The sequence below is a fragment of the Bombina bombina genome, chromosome 1, assembly GCF_027579735.1.
Source record: "Bombina bombina isolate aBomBom1 chromosome 1, aBomBom1.pri, whole genome shotgun sequence".
Classification (NCBI taxonomy): Eukaryota; Metazoa; Chordata; class Amphibia; order Anura; family Bombinatoridae; genus Bombina; species Bombina bombina.
In genome coordinates this window covers 1,372,719,990-1,372,738,861 of record NC_069499.1, presented here as the reverse complement: position 1 = coordinate 1,372,738,861, position 18,872 = coordinate 1,372,719,990, and the positions used below count along the sequence as shown (strand labels likewise).

Sequence of the window (18,872 nt, the reverse complement as noted above, 5' to 3'; positions counted from 1 at the left end):
TAATAAACAGTGAATTTATCTTAAAGGGATATTAAACCCCAATTTTTCCTTTCATGATTCAGATATAGAGCATACTTTCTAATTTACTCATATGATGTTTTCTTTGTTCACTTGGTATCTTTATTTGAAAAAGCAGGAATGTAAGCTTAGCCACCAATCAGCAAGCACTACCCAGGTGAGCAGGCTCCTTAGCTTACATTCCTGCTTTTCAATAAAGATACCAAGAAAAATTGATAATAGGAGTAATTTAGAAAGTTGCTTGAAATTGCATGCCCTATCTGAATCATGAAAGAAAAAACTTGGGTTTAATTTAAAGGACTATTAAAGCTTTGTTCATGTGATATTCTTTGTTGAAGAGATACCTAGGTAGGTAGGTAGCATGCACATCTGCAACACTACATGGCATGAAACACTGCTGCCACATAGTGCTCTTGCAAATGATGTGTACACTCCTGAGTCTACCTACCTGCCTGCTTTTCAACATAGAAAAACAAGAGAATTAAGTACTTGTAACTAGTTATTTGGATTTATTTTTTTCAATTTACATTCTATCTGAATCACGAACATTGTGTTGGGAGTTTTATGTCCCTTTAAATACAGTAGAAATGTATAATCAACAAATAAATCATAAAAATACAATGCAATTACTCTGAATTTCAAATAATTGTTGAAACTAATATCTTACTTGCCACAACGTGACCACTAGAAAACTGTGAAATTTGTACAGCTCCACTTAAATCAGTGTGGTCACTTCTATCTCACAACCATTAACTTCCTGCCCCATAGAACCACCTGCATTCACAAAAAAATGTTATAAAAATATTACAAAGCAAAATAATGAAAAGTGAAAAAAACAAAACTCTATATAAAACAGTCAACTCTAACACTGCACGAAAGAAAACTTCAAAAAAGTAAAAAATAAAATATGAAAAACTAGACATTCTTCTCAACTTTGACATAGCGAGTCACAACCGCAAGATGCGATTCTTCACAGAGGCAAGCAAGTGTTTCTAATTCCAACATGCTGTGTCACAATATAGGTGAAAATCCCAAGCACTTCTCCAGAACACCCCGTAACACCCACAATCCACCCCTTGTTTACTTCTGCAAGATCCATATTACTTAAACGTAACAAAACAGATATGTGAATATTAACTATTACACACATTAACAGACCCCCTTTTGCACAGGTATTTCCAAAGTGTTGAGGTTGTAATTGCTGTTTTTATCGGTGTAGCTAGTGGCCCTCCTTTATAGTGCAAGGTATCATGCGTTGGTTCATTTAGTACAGCTATATACGTAATGTATATGCATATTTGCACATAGGGAGTGCCCATTGTTGATCAACTAGAAAAGATAGGTGATTTTGCCTTAAGGATGAGGCCGCTTGGCAGCCTATCAAGTGTCCATGAATCTAGCTCATTGTATTGTATTTCTGGTTTATACAAAGGCTATCTTTTGTTAGTGTTATATACTGAGAAATGTATGACTACAGATTTGTGAATCTTTGTTGTGCAAATTATTGTGGTTCACACATTTCAATATCATCAACAAATTCATCACAAATTTATCACCACTTAGAGTACCAAATACGGGCAAGACTACATACAGTTGCAAGAAAAAGTATGTGAACCCTTTGGAATGATATGGATTTCTGCACAAATTGGTCATAAAATGTGATCTGATCATCATCTAAGTCACAACAATAGACAATCACAGTCTGCTTAAACTAATAACACACAAATAGTGAAATGTTGCCATGTTTTTATTGAACATACCATGTAAACATTCACAGTGCAGGTGGAAAAGGTATGTGAACCCCTAGACTAATGACATCTCCAAGAGCTAATTGGAGTGAGATGTCAGCCAACTGGAGTCCAATCAATGAGATGAGATTAGAGGTGTTGGTTACAGCTGCCCTGACCTATAAAAAACACACACCAGCTCTGGGTTTGCTTTTCACAAGAAGCATTGCCTGATGTGAATGATGCCTCGCACAAAAGAGCTCTCAGAAGACCTACGATTAAGAATTGTTGACTTGCATAAAGCTGGAAAGGGTTATAAAAGTATCTCGAAAAGCCTTGCTGTTCATCAGTCCACGGTAAGACAAATTGTCTATAAATGGAGAAAGTTCAGCACTGCTGCTACTCTCCCTAGAAGTGGCTGTCCTGTAAAGATGACTGCAAGAGCACATCGCAAACTGCTCAATGAGGTGAAGAAGAATCCTAGAGTGTCAGCTAAAGACTTACAAAAGTCACTGGCAAATACTAACATCCCTCTAGCGAATCTACAATATGTAAAACACTAAACAAGAATGGATTTCATGGCAGGATACCACAGAGTAAGCCACTGCTGTCCAAACAAAACATTGCTGCACGTTTACAGTTTGCACAAGAGCACCTGGATGTTCCACAGCAGTACTGGCAAAATATTCTGTGGACAGATGAAACCAAAGTTGAGTTGTTTGGAAGAAACACACAACACTATGTGTGGTGAAAAAGAGGCACAGCACACCAACATCAAAAGCTCATCCCAACTGTGAAGTATAGTGGTGGGGGCATCATGGTTTGGGGCTGCTTTGCTGCGTCAGGGCCTGGACGGATTGCTATCATCGAAGGAAAAATGAATTCCCAAGTTTTTTGGGACATTTTGCAGGAGAACTTAAGGCCATCTGTCTACCAGCTGAAGCTTAACAGAAGATGGGTGTTGCAACAGGACAATGACCCAAAGCATAGAAGTAAATCAACAACAGAATGGCTTAAACAGAAGAAAATACACCTTCTGAAGTGGCCCAGTCAGAGTCCTGACCTCAACCCGATTGAGATGCTGTAGCATGATCTCAAGAAAGCGATTCACACCAGACATCCCAAGAATATTGCTGAACTGAAACAGTTCTGTAAAGAGGAAGGGTCAAGAATTACTCCTGACCGTTGTGCACGTCTGATCTGCAACTACAGGAAACGTTTGATTGAAGTTATTGCTGCCAAAGGAGGTTCAACCAGTTATTAATTCCATGGGTTCACATACTTTTTCCACCTGCACTGTGAATGTTTACATGGTGTGTTCAATAAAAACATGGCAACATTTCATTCTTTGTGTGTTATTAGTTTAAGCAGACTGTGATTGTCTATTGTTGTGACTTAGATGATGATCAGATCACATTTTATGACCAATTTCTGCAAAAATCCATATCATTCCAAAGGGTTCACATACTTTTTCTTGCAACTGTATGCGGCGTTGCCCGCAAAAGCCGCCGCCACCGTTTTTTACGTGATTTTGGTATTACATATACAGCGCTGCATATAAATGCGACACGTATATTTCACCCGTCGGCCGAAATATTTACTCCCATAAGCTAAAATAGAACCGTGTTGCAAATCAGTATCACATATTCAGCGCAAGGACTTACGCGGCGAAAACTGAAAAATTTTACTCCATTTTCACCTCACCACACATAGGCAGGCATAGCAAGCCTTGTGCTGAGTATGTGAGCACCGTAACTCCCATAAGTGCCTGAACATATTAACTAACACCTAATGCATGCGCAATATCTATCTACCTCCTGAAAATAACTAACACCTAAACATGCACAATATCTACCTGTTAACCGCAATCCCCCACCGCAATAACTAATAAAGTATATGAACCCCTAATCTGCCATTAACCCACATCGAAACTAATAATAATAGTATTAACCCCTGAACCGACAACCCCCCACAACGCAATATTCCTAATTAAACTATTAACCTCTAATCCGCCATTTACACACCGCAAACTACCTAATAAATGTATTAACCCCTAAATCCGCCAACCCCAACATCGCAAACTACCTTTTAAAACTATTAACCCCTAATCCGCCAAACCCACACAATGCAATAATGCTAATAAATCTATTAACCCCTAAACCGACAAACCCCACAACGCAATAATGCTAATAAATCTATTAACCCCTAAACTGACAAACCCCACAACAAAAATAACTAACCACTAAGCCCCCTAACCTAACACCCCCTAAATTAACCCCATTACATAAATTTAAATAATACTAAATTACAATTAAAATTAAAAAAAAAACTAACATTACTTTAAAAATAATTAAAACAAAATTCACCCAATTCACTAAGTTTAAATTAAGCTAAAATTACAAAAAATAAAAAAAATCTAACATTGCATAAAATAATAAACAAAATTATCAAAAATTAAAAAATTATACCTAATCCCTATAAAAATAATAAATAAATAAATCAAAATAGTTTTTTTATTTTTAAAATGTACACTTACACTACTATTAAACAAGATATGAGTGGTGGCACTGGGCAAGTTGGCACAGTATACGCTGTGAGCCTGACACAAAAAAGCAGACTGATGTTTCAAAGTCAAAATAGTTTTTTTATTTTTAAAATGTACACTTACACTACTATTAAACAAGATAATATGAGTGGTGGTGGCACTGGACAAGTGGGCACAGTATACGCTGTGAGCCTGACACAAAAAAAGCAGAATGATGTTTCACAGTCAAAATAGTTTTTTTATTTTTAAAATGTACACTTACACTACTATTATTAAACAAGATAATGTGAGTGGTGGCACTGGACAAGTGGGCACAGTATACGCTGTGAGCCTGACACACACGCTGGCAGTGGCAGGCTGGCCTGGCAACTGCAATTAGATTACACTAGCAGACTGATGTAAAGGGGTTTTTTAAAAAATGTACACTACTGTTACACCAGATATGACTGGTGGTGGCACTGAGAAAGAAGGCACAGTATATGCTGTGAGCCTGACACACAGGCTGGCAGTCGCAGGCTGGCCTGGAAACTGAAATTAGATTACACTAGCAGACTGATGTAAAAGTTTTTTTAAAAAAAATTTACACTAATGTTACACCAGATATGAGTGGTGGCACTGAGCAAGTAGGCGCAGTATATGCTGTGAGCCTGACACACAGGCTGGCAGTGGCAGGCTGGCCTGGCAACTGAAATTAGATTACACTAGCAGACTGATGTAAAAGTTTTTTTTTTTTTAATTTACACTAATGTTACACCAGATATGAGTGGTGGCACTGAGCAAGTAGGCACAGTATATGCTGTGAGCCAGACACACAGGCTGGCAGTGGCAGGCAGGCAGGCAACTGCTATTAGATTACACTAGCAGACTGATGTAAAAGGTTTTTTTTAAAACATTTACACTACTGTTACACCAGATATGACTGGTGGTGGCACTGAGCAAGTAGGCACAGTATATGCTGTAAGCCTGACACACAGGCTGGCAGTGGCAGGCTGGCCTGGCAACTGAAATTAGATTACACTAGCAGACTGATGTAAAAGTTTTTGTTTTTTTTAATTTACACTAATGTTACACCAGATATGAGCGGTGGCACTGAGCAAGTAGGCACAGTATATGCCGTGAGCCTGACACACAGGCTGGCAGTGGCAGGCAGGCAACTGCTATTAGATTACACTAGCAGACTGATGTAAAAGTTTTTTTAAAAAAAAATTACACTAATGTTACACCAGATATGAGTGGTGGCACTGAGCAAGTAGGCACAGTATATGCTGTGAGCCTGACACACAGGCTGGCAGTGGCAGGCAGGCAACTGCTATTAGATTACACTAGCAGACTGATGTAAAAGTTTTTTTTTTTTTAAATGTACACTACTGTTACACCAGATATGACTGGTGGTGGCACTGAGCAAGTAGGCACAGTATATGCTGTGAGCCTGACACACAGGCTGGCAGTGGCAGGCTGGCCTGGCAACTGAAATTAGATTTCACTAGCAGACTGATGTAAAAGTTTTTTTTTTAAATTTACAGTAATATTGCACCAGATATGAGTGGTGGCACTGAGCAAGTAGGCACAGTATATGCTGTGAGCCTGACACACAGGCTGGCAGTGGCAGGCAGGCAACTGCTATTAGATTACACTAGCAGACTGATGTAAAAGTTTTTTTTTTTTAAATGTACACTACTGTTACACCAGATATGACTGGTGGTGGCACTGAGCAAGTAGGCACAGTATATGCTGTGAGCCTGACACACAGGCTGGCAGTGGCAGGCTGGCCTGCTGGCAACTGAAACTAGATTACACTAGCAGACTGATGTAAAAGTTTTTTTTTAAAAATGTACACTACTGTTACACCAGATATGACTGGTGGTGGCACTGAGCAAGTAGGCACAGTATATGCTGTGAGCCTGACACACAGGCTGGCAGTGGCAGGCAGGCAGGCAACTGCTATTAGATTACACTAGCAGACTGATGTAAAAGTTTTTTTAAAAAAAACTTACACTACTGTTACACCAGATATGACTGGTTGTGGCACTGAGCAAGTAGGCACAGTATATGCTGTAAGCCTGACACACAGGCTGGCAGTGGCAGGCTGGCCTGGCAACTGAAATTAGATTACACTAGCAGACTGATGTAAAAGTTTTTTTTAAAAAATTTACACTAATGTTACACCAGATATGAGTGGTGGCACTGAGCAAGTAGGCACAGTATATGCTGTGAGCCTGACACACAGGCTGGCAGTGGCAGGCTGGCCTGGCAACTGAAATTAGATTACACTAGCAGACTGATGTAAAAGTTTTTTTTTTTTAAATTTACACTAATGTTACACCAGATATGAGTGGTGGCACTGAGCAAGTAGGCACAGTATATGCTGTGAGCCTGACACACAGACTGGCAGTGGCAGGCAGGCAACTGCTATTAGATTACACTAGCAGACTGATGTAAAAGTTTTTTTAAAAAAAAATTTACACTACTGTTACACCAGATATGACTGGTGGTGGCACTGAGCAAGTAGGCACAGTATATGCTGTGAGCCTGACACACAGGCTGGCCTGCTGGCAACTAAAATTAGATTACACTAGCAGATTGATGTAAAAGTTTTTTTTTTAAATGTACACTAATGTTACACCAGATATGAGTGGTGGCACTGAGCAAGTAAGCACAGTATATGCTGTGAGCCTGACACACGCTGGCAGGCAGGCAAATGCAATTAGATTACAAAGAAGAAAAAAAAAGACTGATGTTCTAGCCCTAAAAAGGGCTTTTTGGGGTGCTGTCCTTACAGCAGAGATCAGATGAGTCCTTCAGGACTGTAGTGGACACTGAATACACTAGCCTAGCTATCAATTTCCCTATAAAATCAGCAGCAGCTACACTATCCCTCCTCTCACTAAGAATGCAGGATCAGAATGAATCTAAAATGGCTGCTGTCCAGGAGCTGGGAGGGTCAGGGAGGGAGCGTCTGCTGCTGATTGGCTGAAATGTGTCTGCAGACTGTGAGATACAGGGTCAAAGTTTACTCAATGATGACGAATAGGGGCGGATCGAACATTGCATATGTTTGCCCACCACGGCGAACGCGAACAAGCTATGTTCGCCGGGAACTGTTCTCCGGCGAACTGTTTGCAACATCACTATTTCTATGGGTTTTTTTTCTGTGGGTCTCTCTGTGAGGGTGGGTGGGTGTGTATGTTTTTGTGCATTTTCTGTGGATGTCTGTGAGGGTGTGTGCATATGTCTTTGAGCTTTTTCTATGGGTGTCTCTGTGAGGGTGTGTGTATGTTTGTCTTTGTGTATATTCTCTGGATGCCTCTGTGAGGGTGGGTGTGTATGTCTGTGTTTTCTGTGGATGTCTCTGTGAGGGGTTGTTTTATGTGGTTGTCTTTATGTGTTTGTATGTCTTTGTGTGTTTTCTGTGGGTGTCTCTGTGTGTGTATGTCTTTCTGTGTTTTCTGATGCTGTCTCTGTTGGTGTTTCCTTGGGTGTATGTTCAAGTTTGAGTTTGTTATGTGTGTGTGTCCATTGTCTGTTCCTTTTTAGGACATTTTGACATTACTACTGATTATTCAAATCTTTCTACAGACTTTGAGACTAATGAGACCTTGCCGGAAGTCACCAATCTACCATTTAACCTTTAAATTATTGTTTAGGCAGTTCAGGGCCCTTCCTTTCAGCCACTGCATGCTGATGTCATAATTTAGTTGGCATCTTCCTTTATAAAAAGATAATCAGAACTCCATATTTTGTTTTCTAAATCTCCTTTTTTTACAAAACTGTAGTTTACCTCATTACTTGTCAGGTCAATGTAAACAAGTGCTGAGTTTCTGTTTGGGTGTCTGTATCTGAGTGTGTTTCTTTACGTGTCTGCTAGAGTGTCTATATGTGAATCCTTATGTGTGAGTGTGTGTGTGTTTGTATGTTACTACCTTTACAACATTTCCAAGTTTAAATAGACACTTAAGAATAAAGTGCATATACGTTTTAGTCACTTGGTCAAAAATTGCACTTATCAAAGGGGGGGGGGCTGATCAATGGTTAAGTCAGGGGCCCCAAAATGTCTAGCGGCGGCCCTGCCTGGGAGCAGATGATTCTGCAGTGAAATCACTGGATTTGGATCGAAAGCACGCAGCCGTGATTGCGGCCTAACACACAGTTATGCACCCAGACTGCGACATCGTTTAAGGAAACAGCCGCCCATGATATAGGGACTCATCGCTGAGGGGACTCCAGATAACTCACTCTAACACTAATATACAAGCGAGGAGACAAGTTTACGGCTGTCTATATCTGCATACACAAGTTTCTCTATGGAGCTTATTACTTCCCTCCTGGCATCATTGTGCACTCGACTGGATCATTACCGGGCAGCAATTGCTGAGACACTACACAATGCAGTCAGCGCTCCTCACGCTGCTGTACTTTTTGAAGATCCACATATCAGCATGATAGATGCCCTGTTTGACAGCAGGAATATTGCCTTGCACCGCACATACAATCAGCAGTACGGGCAACAAGGAGAGCCTGAGCTTTCTGCAGGACCGGAAAGGAGAGAGCTGGGCATAGCGAGAAACCTTGAGCTAGACCATGACGCGGCTCTAGAGCCAGTCCTTGTGAACCATCAGAGGTTTGTTAGCCATCATAAACCACAGGCATCAGCGATACCCATCTCCAGGAGTATGTATGTTAAGACAGAGGGTAATGCGCTTCAATTTGTTGATGGTCCTAGGTGGCAGGGGACTTACATATACCTCGGCAGCTCACAATGGGACTTTAACTGTATTCTGACCCTGGACACCTTGCGTTTTTTTTTATCTCAAGATCTGGGGTAGGGTGAGTGCTTACCGAACCTAGAGCGGTGTCCGGATTAAATTTATGTAAGCTGCAGTAAGTCACTGTCCTACCCTCAATATTGTGACTATTTCAGATTTAGTTTGTACACCGGGTTGTCTGACTATTGACTCCTAGCCGTTCACTACCCCAGATGATGACCTTCGGGTCTGAAGCATGTGAACGCAGGACTCTAGATACTCCATTACTCCTATTTCAATATAAGTTGCACAACATTAGCTCATAAAAATTGTGCCTAAAGGTTATTAATTTCTCTAAGTCCCTTAAAAGTTGTTTATTGGGTTCATGTTCAAGTTTTAAACACTTGGGATTTTGCTTTACCACTTTTAAATGTTTAACCTCTACTCACCTGTTTAAATGTTATATGGGATTATAAAATGTTCTAGATGCGTTTTAATGTATAATATGCACAGCGGCCATGGTTGGTGTTAGCAGGGATAGCTGCATTAATATTTTACTCTCCTACCTATTATAAAATGAACGGTTGTGTATAGATTATCAGGTATACATTAGGGACTGCTACTGCAATTTATAGACGGGGCTGTAATTGCGGCCTACCGCCATCTATCAAGTGTATATGTATAACCGCTTATAATGTTGATGTGATTCCCTCATTCATACTATTTTTATATTACTGAGTTATTTACTTCATATATTTGAGTACATATTATTGTACTTCCTCATATCTCTGCGACTACTAGTACATAATCTTACCTTGATAAGATATATATGTTTACCTACCGAGCACTATTTCATGCCAAATGCTGATAAAACACCATTTTTATAATATGATACCCTAATAGGTTATGTATAGGTTTACTTATAGAATACTATTTAATGCCAAATGCTTCTAAAACACCACATCCGTAATATGCTTATACATTCTGAATTACTGGGGTGCCATGGGGTGGCTTGTGTAGCTATCTCACGTCTTCATGGCCCTATACATACAACCCTTGGTGTACACAAGCAGACTCTGGACTCTTGCCCTTTTTGCTCTCCTCTTATAGTATGCTAGTTCCCTTAGGTTAAGCTAGGAGGGTTTCATTGCAGGGGATCCTAAGGTTATGAACACATGTGTAGGTCCATCTGCGATACCTGCCCACTTATATCCCCTCTATTGATGTCTGCATAGGTGCAGTGCTGCTATACTGCCTTTATTCCTAGCTACGGCAGCTTATTCTCAGATCTGCATTAATAAGGTATATATTATTATTAAATTCCATAGAGCTGAATACTGAGGACTTATTTTATATCCAGGTTTATCAAGTATATAACCTCGGTGTGTACCCTCTCATCTGGCATGCTACGAGGCATATATACATTTCGTATAGTAGCTACTCAGAGCCCAATGACCTGGTCAAGAGGTGTATTGCATATAAATTATGATGATTCCATTACATACTACACTACAACATGATATGGAATATCATATTTTGGGCTACTTATGCTATTTCCCCCTTAAGCAGCATTTAGTCAGGACACAATAATATTATCGACATGTTAACTCATATTCACTTGCTCTTGTGGATACGCTGACCCATACTACATATGTATACCTCTCACTTGTCGTGTCAGAATATTTAACTTCCCTTTAAAGGGACACTGAACCCAAATTTTTTATTTCATGATTCCGATAGAGCATGCAATTTTAAACAACTAATTTACTCCTATTATCAATTTTTCTTCGTTCTCTTGCTTTCTTTATTTGAAAAAGAAGGCATCTAAGCTATTTTTTTGGTTCAGACCATGGAAAGCACTTGTTTATTGGTAGGTGAATTTACCCACCAATCAGCAAGAATACAGTGTGTTCACCAAAAATGAGCCGGCATCTAAACTTACATTCTTGCATTTCAAATAAAGATACCAAGAGAATGAAAAGAATTTGATAATAGGAGTAAATTAGAAAGTTGCTTAAAATTGCATGCTCTATCTGAATCACAATAGAAAAAAATTTGGGTTCAATGTCCCTTTAAGCTTTCATATAAGGCCCATATTCAATTATGACAACCTAAGGGAGTCCTATCTAGGCTGATGCCAGAATATATGTTGCCTGAGTTATTTATATATGGCTCATATTCCTAAAACAATATCATATAATGCCCGTTTTATAGATCAATATTGTAGTGGCTACTACTTACAGGCATAGACGTTGTCATTGCCATATACACTTGCTATCTAGGTCACATGAGATCCTATACTTCTCAACTGTTATATTATATATGTTCTTACCGTCTATATTTAGGATGAATTTACACTGTATAAGTCTTAGAGAGCAATGTTTGTATCACCCTCTGTATACCATAATTGTGATCTTACTTGCATCCTATTAGGTGTATGTATCTTTAGCTCTTTACTACTATTATAAGACAGGGCCTAAGTGCTGTACTGTCAATCCACACGTAACCTGTATACTATAGATGCCTAACGTTAAGTATAATTTTTCCTCTATGCACACCATCGATTATTTTCCCCATTCCCTCAGCTGCCTCTTTGTTTTAATATAGACGTCCCCACCCCCCCTCCTCCCCCCTATATTTCGAGCAGCTCTCGCCCGCTGATTTCTCTCCCCCCACCTTAACACTACGGCCTAAGTGTGGCCATCACAACAGCCTACTCCCCACATTTTATTAACTTAGAATTAGTAGAGTACAGAGTATTTCTCCTGGGAATGCGGGGACTATTTTCTATTCTCTAATATAATTATACAGGCCAGAAGAGGCTGCTCACCTGGCTACCATAGATCTTTTAGTTTTCACGACCATTCAACCCAAAAATGGTCATCTCATTAGTCAGCCACTTACGCTATATTATAAAATGGAGGTCTAAGAAGCTTATCTCTAGGTATGCATTGTTATATTGTACCCTCTCTTTGCAAATGTTGATGTGTTATTAACACTGCTGTATATGTCATTGTTATAAGGTGATCATTGTCTATTATACACATTGCAAAACCTCAAAAAAACTACTTTAAAAAAAAAAGTCCATGGTAGATCACATTTACTAGAGATGAGTTAGTGCGGCTAACATCGCTTTATACTTTCAATGGTTATCGCGACCACGCTAAGTAGCGCTGGTACTACAGGTTGAGTTAGTTTGTACTTGAGTGAAAGTCGAAATTGCATTACAATATTTAGTTCAGATAGAAACCTGAAGTAAAGTGTAAGGGTTAAAAACCTTTTTTTTTTTACAAAACACACCAAAAACATTAAAATAAACTATTACACTCATAAACTTTTTAATAAAAAAAAACCCCATAATTTTAATAAAAGTTTTTTTTTTTTTTTTTTTTTTTTTTTAAAAACGGTATATGGCAAGGTGTTTAGCTAGAAAGGGCTCCAATGTGTGTGCATGTGTTTATTTTTATAATTCTGAACACGTGCATGCATACATGTTTATAGGTGTAAATATATCTGTGCACACATACAAACGTTTTTGAGGTCTTCATAGTCAAATACCTTGAAATATGCAATATCATTGTATTCATATTTAATTAATGTGTTTGAAAAGAAATACTTGAAATTCCTATGTTCTTTACCTAGAATTTTTTTTTTTTAAAATATGGTATATATTTGAAAAGACATTTTCTTCGATGTAAAAGACATAGGAATTTGAAATATCCCTAACGCACCTTCGGATCTAGAACAGTGTTGGGTTAAAGCGCCCCATTAAAATCTATGGGGAGTTGCGATATCCAAAGTTAGTGAGCCTGAATTTTTTGCTTGCGGGCAAACTTTTTACTTTCAACTTGTAATACGTGTGCCAATCACCCCAAGAGATAAACGTCAGCAAAATCTTGATGAGGGACATAGCTGCAGATTACAGGAAATACAAAATTAAAATTTCTTATTTCAGTCACACAGAGCATGAAATTTGTTTCGATCTCTTGGTATCTTTTTCATACCAAACACAGAAGCACTAATGCAAACTAGTGCAACACAACTGGTGAGCCAATAACATGAGGCATATATTTATAGCCACCAATCAACAGCTAGCTCCCAGAAGTGTATTGCTGTGTCTGAGAATATTTAAGCATGCTTTTCGACAAAAGATACAAAAATAAAGAAGCAAATTTGATCATGGAAGTGTGTGTTTAAGTTTCATGCTCTCTGAATTAATAGTTTAATTTTTATTGTACTGTTCCTTTAATATTAATACTTAATTAAATAGAACAGAGGAATTCCAGAAAAGGTGTGCCAGGCTCAGATGTTTATATGGAGCTTCTTGCACTGAGAGATAATGAATGTGTGAGATGGAAACAAACTCAAATTAAAGTAATCTAAGGTATTCCAGAAGCTTTGATGAACATGAATAAGCTTGTATTCATGCATCTTTATAACACAAATGTACTCTGGCCAATTAAAAAAAACTAATGATAACTAAAAGTCTGGTTGAATTTGCTGAACTATGCAGTAAGATTAGAAGGGATATGAAATCCAAAATTTCTCTTTTATGGTGTAGGCAGGGCATGCAATTTTAAAATTTACTTCTCTGTTGGTACCCTTGGTTGAAAAGCATATGTGGGTAGGTTTAGGAGAAGCAATGCACTACTGGGAGGTAGCTGTACATGGATCACGCAACTAGCTCATAGTGCATTGCTGCTCCAACAAAGGATACTAAGAGAATGAAGCAAATGGGAAAGCTGGTTTAAAAATTGTATTCTCTATCTGAATCATGAAAGTAAAAATTGATGTTTCATGTCCCTTTAAACAATATACTATACCCTCTTTTTCATCTGTGGCTACTACAAACACTTTTTGTATTTTCATTTGGAGAGATTTTTTTTTCCCCCTTCTAAATGTATTATTTATATTTGACAAAGATATCATCATCATAGATTGATGATCATCCCAAGATCCATGAGAGAGTTACAAATCTATAATGCACATTTCTATTGAATCATTAAATTTAGCAGTACAATACATTTGAAGCATTTATTTAGCAAAAAATACATAAGTGGCAAATAAGAAAAAAAGTGACATACCAAAAGTTAAATTTTTATTGACAGCTTTTAGTTACAAATATTGTAATATGCCCATTTCCCTTAATGCCCGACAGCCATTATTTATTTTTTACCCATATAATCCTCCAGTGCTAATGAGAGGAACCCGAAGAAGATGATAAATTCTTTAAAGGACACTTTCTTGTCCCCATCCATGTCCATCTCGCCAATTATCCCTTTCAGGATTTCATCTTTCTTTCCACTAGTCTGGAAAAAAATAAAAAAATATCTAAATATAAGGGTCAGATCACCATCTCAGAGAGTGTTATAAGGTGCTTTATCTGATGTATCAGAATCCGTGAGTTACTGGGACTGCATGATTCTGCTAAATCTACATCTCTATTCATACGTTGTGCTTTTTTTTTTTTTTTATTTGCGGTTATGTTGAATCTAACTATATATTACATTCCTGTCTGTGCATCAGTGTATGTTCACCAATACTTACACATAATGTAGGGAATTCCTTTGTAGCCAGTTCACACAGCTCATCCTGGTTCAGAAAATTGCCATCTCCATCTTTTCCAGCATATGTCTTAAAGGTTCCAATGAGCTTGATCATTAAGTCTTCCAATTTTTCACCCATGATGCACTATGGAAAAAGAATATTACTACAACCGAGTGCTTAAAGGGATATGAAACCCAATTTTTTTTTTTATTCTTTCTTGATTCAGATAGAGCATGCAATTAAGCAACTTTCCAATTTACTCCTATTATCAATTAATTTGTTCTCTTGATATCTTTATTTGAAGAGGAGGAGCCAGACCATTTTTGTTTCAGCGCTTGCTGATTGGTGGCTAAATGTAAAGGATACAGATTATATACATTCCCATCAGAGTTGGCAAACCTATGGCACTATGCATCTGGTATAACATACTGCTTGGTTCACTGTCTGTAAATATAGTAATTATGAGAGAGTATATATCTATTAAAATATATCTAGAGATTGTATCTATCAACCAATAGATATTTATAGATTGAATCAGACTAGTATTTGTATACACTGAATGTTTGCACATGCTCAGTAGGAGCTGGTGCTTTCTAAAAAAAAAAATAAAAAAAAATAAAAAAAAAAAAAAAAAAAGTACACAATTTTGATAATGAATGTAATTTGGAAAGTCTCTTAAAACTGCATGTTCTAACTGAATCATGAACAAAATAACCATTTGTAATATTTTAATGATTCAAGTACCTGTAATACTAATATCTGTATTATTGTAATGTGTGAATACAAAAATGCAATAAAGTAGAGCTGCAACAACTAATCGGCATAATAGATTATGAAAATAGTTGTCAACGAATCTCATAATCGATTAGTTGGTTTGCAATTTGCTTCACTCAGATGAGCTCCTGCACATGGTATTGTCTTATGGTTATGCCCTTAGCCTAAAGGACATTTTATGGACAGTATAAGTTTACAACTACTCCTGGCTTATGTGCAACCCAGAAATAATAGGAGTCCTCATTTGGATTGTTTATATAAAATCAGGTGATGAGGGACAATGCTTTGCATGTGATAGTGCCAAGCTTGTTATTTACACCTAGCCCTAGATAGATGGCATTTGTTATATGAATTGATGTCACTATTACCTGTTTGCACAATTTTTAGCACATCGCTTGCTATTCCTGATATATGTACTCTATAGATAAATGTGTGAGGCTGTGTCCTGATATAGAGTCTTTAGCCCTTTTGCCTTTTTCCCCCCTTTGCTATTTTTAATTAATTGCAATATGTACCAAATTCAACCTCTAAGTATATATCTGCTATTTTAAGAGTGGACTAGATATTTTTCCCCCTAACCTTATAGATGGTTATTTACCGCTGCATATAGATATTCAAGATATGTTTTATGTTAAAATGAAGTCCAGGTTTACTTTGTTGAGAGTTCCCTTGCATTGGAGGAACTAACAAAGATAAATAGCACACCTTGGTGAAATTGGCAAAACCCTATTTTTCTATCTCAGGCACCTCAACACCATCTGAGTGCCTCTTCTCTGCTGCAGGCAAAATAGCCTAAAAAAAAAAGAGCCAGCCTCACCCAGGAGCATGAGGACATGTTGATATTTTTGCATTTCAATGCAAAGTGTCAGAGAGTTAACAGAACGTTATAAACAGTGGTAGTTACCTCTTTTCAAACATTTTGTGGTTTTGCTTAATTATAAACATTTGTTCTGCTGCTTCAAAAAAAAAAATTGGACCAACAGTTTTAATGTAAAGTTTTAGTTGGAAGTTTATAAATATAACACTCAGTATGTGGATTTTATTTTAAATAAAGGAAAACAAATTTTTATTTTTTATCCGATTAATCGAAAAAAATATAATCGGCCGATTAATCAATTATGAAAAAAATAGTTAGTTGCAGCCCTACAATAACGTAAAAGTACTAATACAGCAAAATGAATGACATAGTTTACTGAAGCTGCATACAAGTAGGTGAGGTAGGGTAATAATGACCATTTATGCATGAATGGTTGTGAAAGATCTAACTGCTGCTGGAGAGCTATGTCAGATGTATAGGTGTGGTACTGCCAGCATAACAAGGGTTTTGTGTGAGGGGTAGGTGTGGCAATATTGAGATTACTACTAAATACACCTGAGCTATAGGTAGGGAAGTATGGAAATGTTGGAATTGCTCTACAGCAAGAGACTGAGCTGCTATAGGCTAAACTTTAGGTACAATAGTGTAGAACCTGCAGAGCGAATATGTAAGATTTCCATAGGCTGCTTGAGATTTAGCTACAACAAACTTAAAATTCAAAAGATAAATGATAAATGCAATTAGAGGTAAAACTGGGTGTGGCCATTCTTGTGCAAGTTATATTCACCTTATTAAATTATAAATTCAGGCTCCAGCTGGCTTGTGAGCAGTGCTGCTGGCAGTTTAACAAGTTTTAGCTGAGCAGAGCAACAACTAGCCTGACTGATATTGCACCAATAACGGATCTCTTACAAAAAGACAATCAGCAGTCCCTACTGTAACAAGCTAGGTAGCAACCCATATGCATTAAAATAACTTAGTGAATGTCCTGATGTCAAAAAGTTACGATACTTTGTGACAGTCACAACCCTAGACTCAGACTGAAAGGGATGCTCTATTCTCTGCACTTACAGCGCTGTCTTATGCAGCCTTTTTACAACTGAAAAAAACAGCTGTATATTTAGTGATCATCTACATAGGAGTTCACAGAAATGAAAAATCCTGTTCAATTCTTAGTGAGTGTGCCAAACACACATACAGGCTAGTGAGTGTGCCAAACACACATACAGGCTAGTGAGTGTGCCAAACACACATACAGGCTAGTGAGTGTGCCAAACACACATACAGGCTAGTGAGTGTGCCAAACACACATACAGGCTAGTGAGTGTGCCAAACACACATACAGGCTAGTGAGTGTGCCAAACACACATACAGGCTAGTGAGTGTGCCATACTCCCTGGCAGCTGATTAATAAGCGCTCTTTATTTTATCAGTGCTTTGCAAGCAGCAACACTTGCTGTATAGCATCACAAACCATTTTTATACTGCGTATAGCACTTGGCAGGAGCGTGGCTCTATCCCACCCAGACAAATTCACATGGGTCAGTAGGAGGGAGGATGCAAACAGTGCCACTAGTGTCATCAAAACTTTTTAAGACTATAAAACTACATACTCTAGCAGCAGATTAAATGACAGTTGCATTACTAGATTAAGTTTACTTTTACATAAAGGGTCTTTAGAAAAAGCTAGAAGTAAAAAGAAAAAAACTTATTTATTTAGAAAAACGCAATTTCTCTGCAGAATATTCTAATTCTTTTGCCTGTCTATAAACAAGTTACACATTGCAATGCAGATTCTCCTGTCCCAGAGCTTTTACTTACCTGGTTAGTCAGACACAACAGCAAAAATCACAAAGAGGGTACAGACAGCTGTGCTGGGCTCAGGCGAAGATGAGCAATATATATATAGCCAACTAGACCCTGCCCCTCTCCTCCCTTCTGTATCCCCGGATCTGCAGGGAGGAGTCTGGAGGACAAGGAGTGGGTGTGCTCATTCACACTCCCCATTGGCTGTAGATTTCTGTTACAATTAAAGGGACAGTCTAGTATAAACTAAACTTTCATTATTCAGATAGGACTTTTAATTTTAATCAACTTTCCAATTTACTTTTATCATCAAATTTGCTTTTTTCTCTTGGTATTCTTAGTTTAAACTAAACATAAGTTGGCTCATATGCTAATTTCTAAGCCTTTGAGGGCTGCCTCTTATCACATTCTTTTTAAATCTCTTTTCAACACAAAGAGACAGAAAGTACCCATGGGCCATATAGATAACACTGTGTACAGGCACAGGGAGTTATTTAAGATCTAGCACAACACAATGCTAAATGCAAGACAATAGATAATAAACAGTCACAGTCATGTGATCAGGGGGCTGGAAGAAGGTTTCTAGATACAAGGTAATCACAGAGGTAAAAAGTATATTAATATAACTGTGTTGGTTATGCAAAACTGGGGAATGGGTAATAAAGGGATTATCTATATTTTAAAACAATAACAATTGTATGGTAGACTGTCCCTTTAATTTCTACCCAGACGCACCCAAAACTCATCCTGTGACCCACTTAGGACGTTTAGCTTGCACATTGCTTAATTGGTTTGCAGAGTTGTTGTTTTTTTCTAAAACAGAGATGTAGTGCATAATTACTGACTGTAGTATCAATGTGTCCTCGAGAATCGTACAAGGAAAAAAAAAGCATGTT

General features: G+C 37.9%; 1 protein-coding gene across 1 annotated transcript; it reads right to left on the bottom strand.

Moving 5' to 3' along the window:
• Window positions 1–14,108: 14,108 nt before the first annotated feature.
• On the bottom strand, window positions 14,109–18,126 carry LOC128642735 (protein S100-G-like). Its single transcript, XM_053695518.1, has 3 exons — window positions 17,992–18,126; window positions 14,580–14,723; window positions 14,109–14,341 (listed from the first exon to the last, which is right to left on the bottom strand). Exons 2-3 carry the CDS (start codon window positions 14,715–14,717, stop codon window positions 14,198–14,200), a joined length of 282 nt encoding a protein of 93 aa, XP_053551493.1. The 5' UTR covers window positions 14,718–14,723; window positions 17,992–18,126; the 3' UTR covers window positions 14,109–14,197.
• Window positions 18,127–18,872: the final 746 nt, after the last annotated feature.

What these genes read in the sequence shown, in the direction of transcription:
- LOC128642735 (XM_053695518.1), bottom strand. Translation starts at nt 14,717, where the DNA reads ATGGGTGAAAAATTGGAAGACTTAATGATCAAGCTCATTGGAACCTTT. An exon ending in AGGAATTCCCTACATTATGT is followed by an intron (nt 14,342 to 14,579) that starts GTAAGTATTGGT and finishes ATTTTTTTCCAG; the next exon opens with ACTAGTGGAAAGAAAGATGA.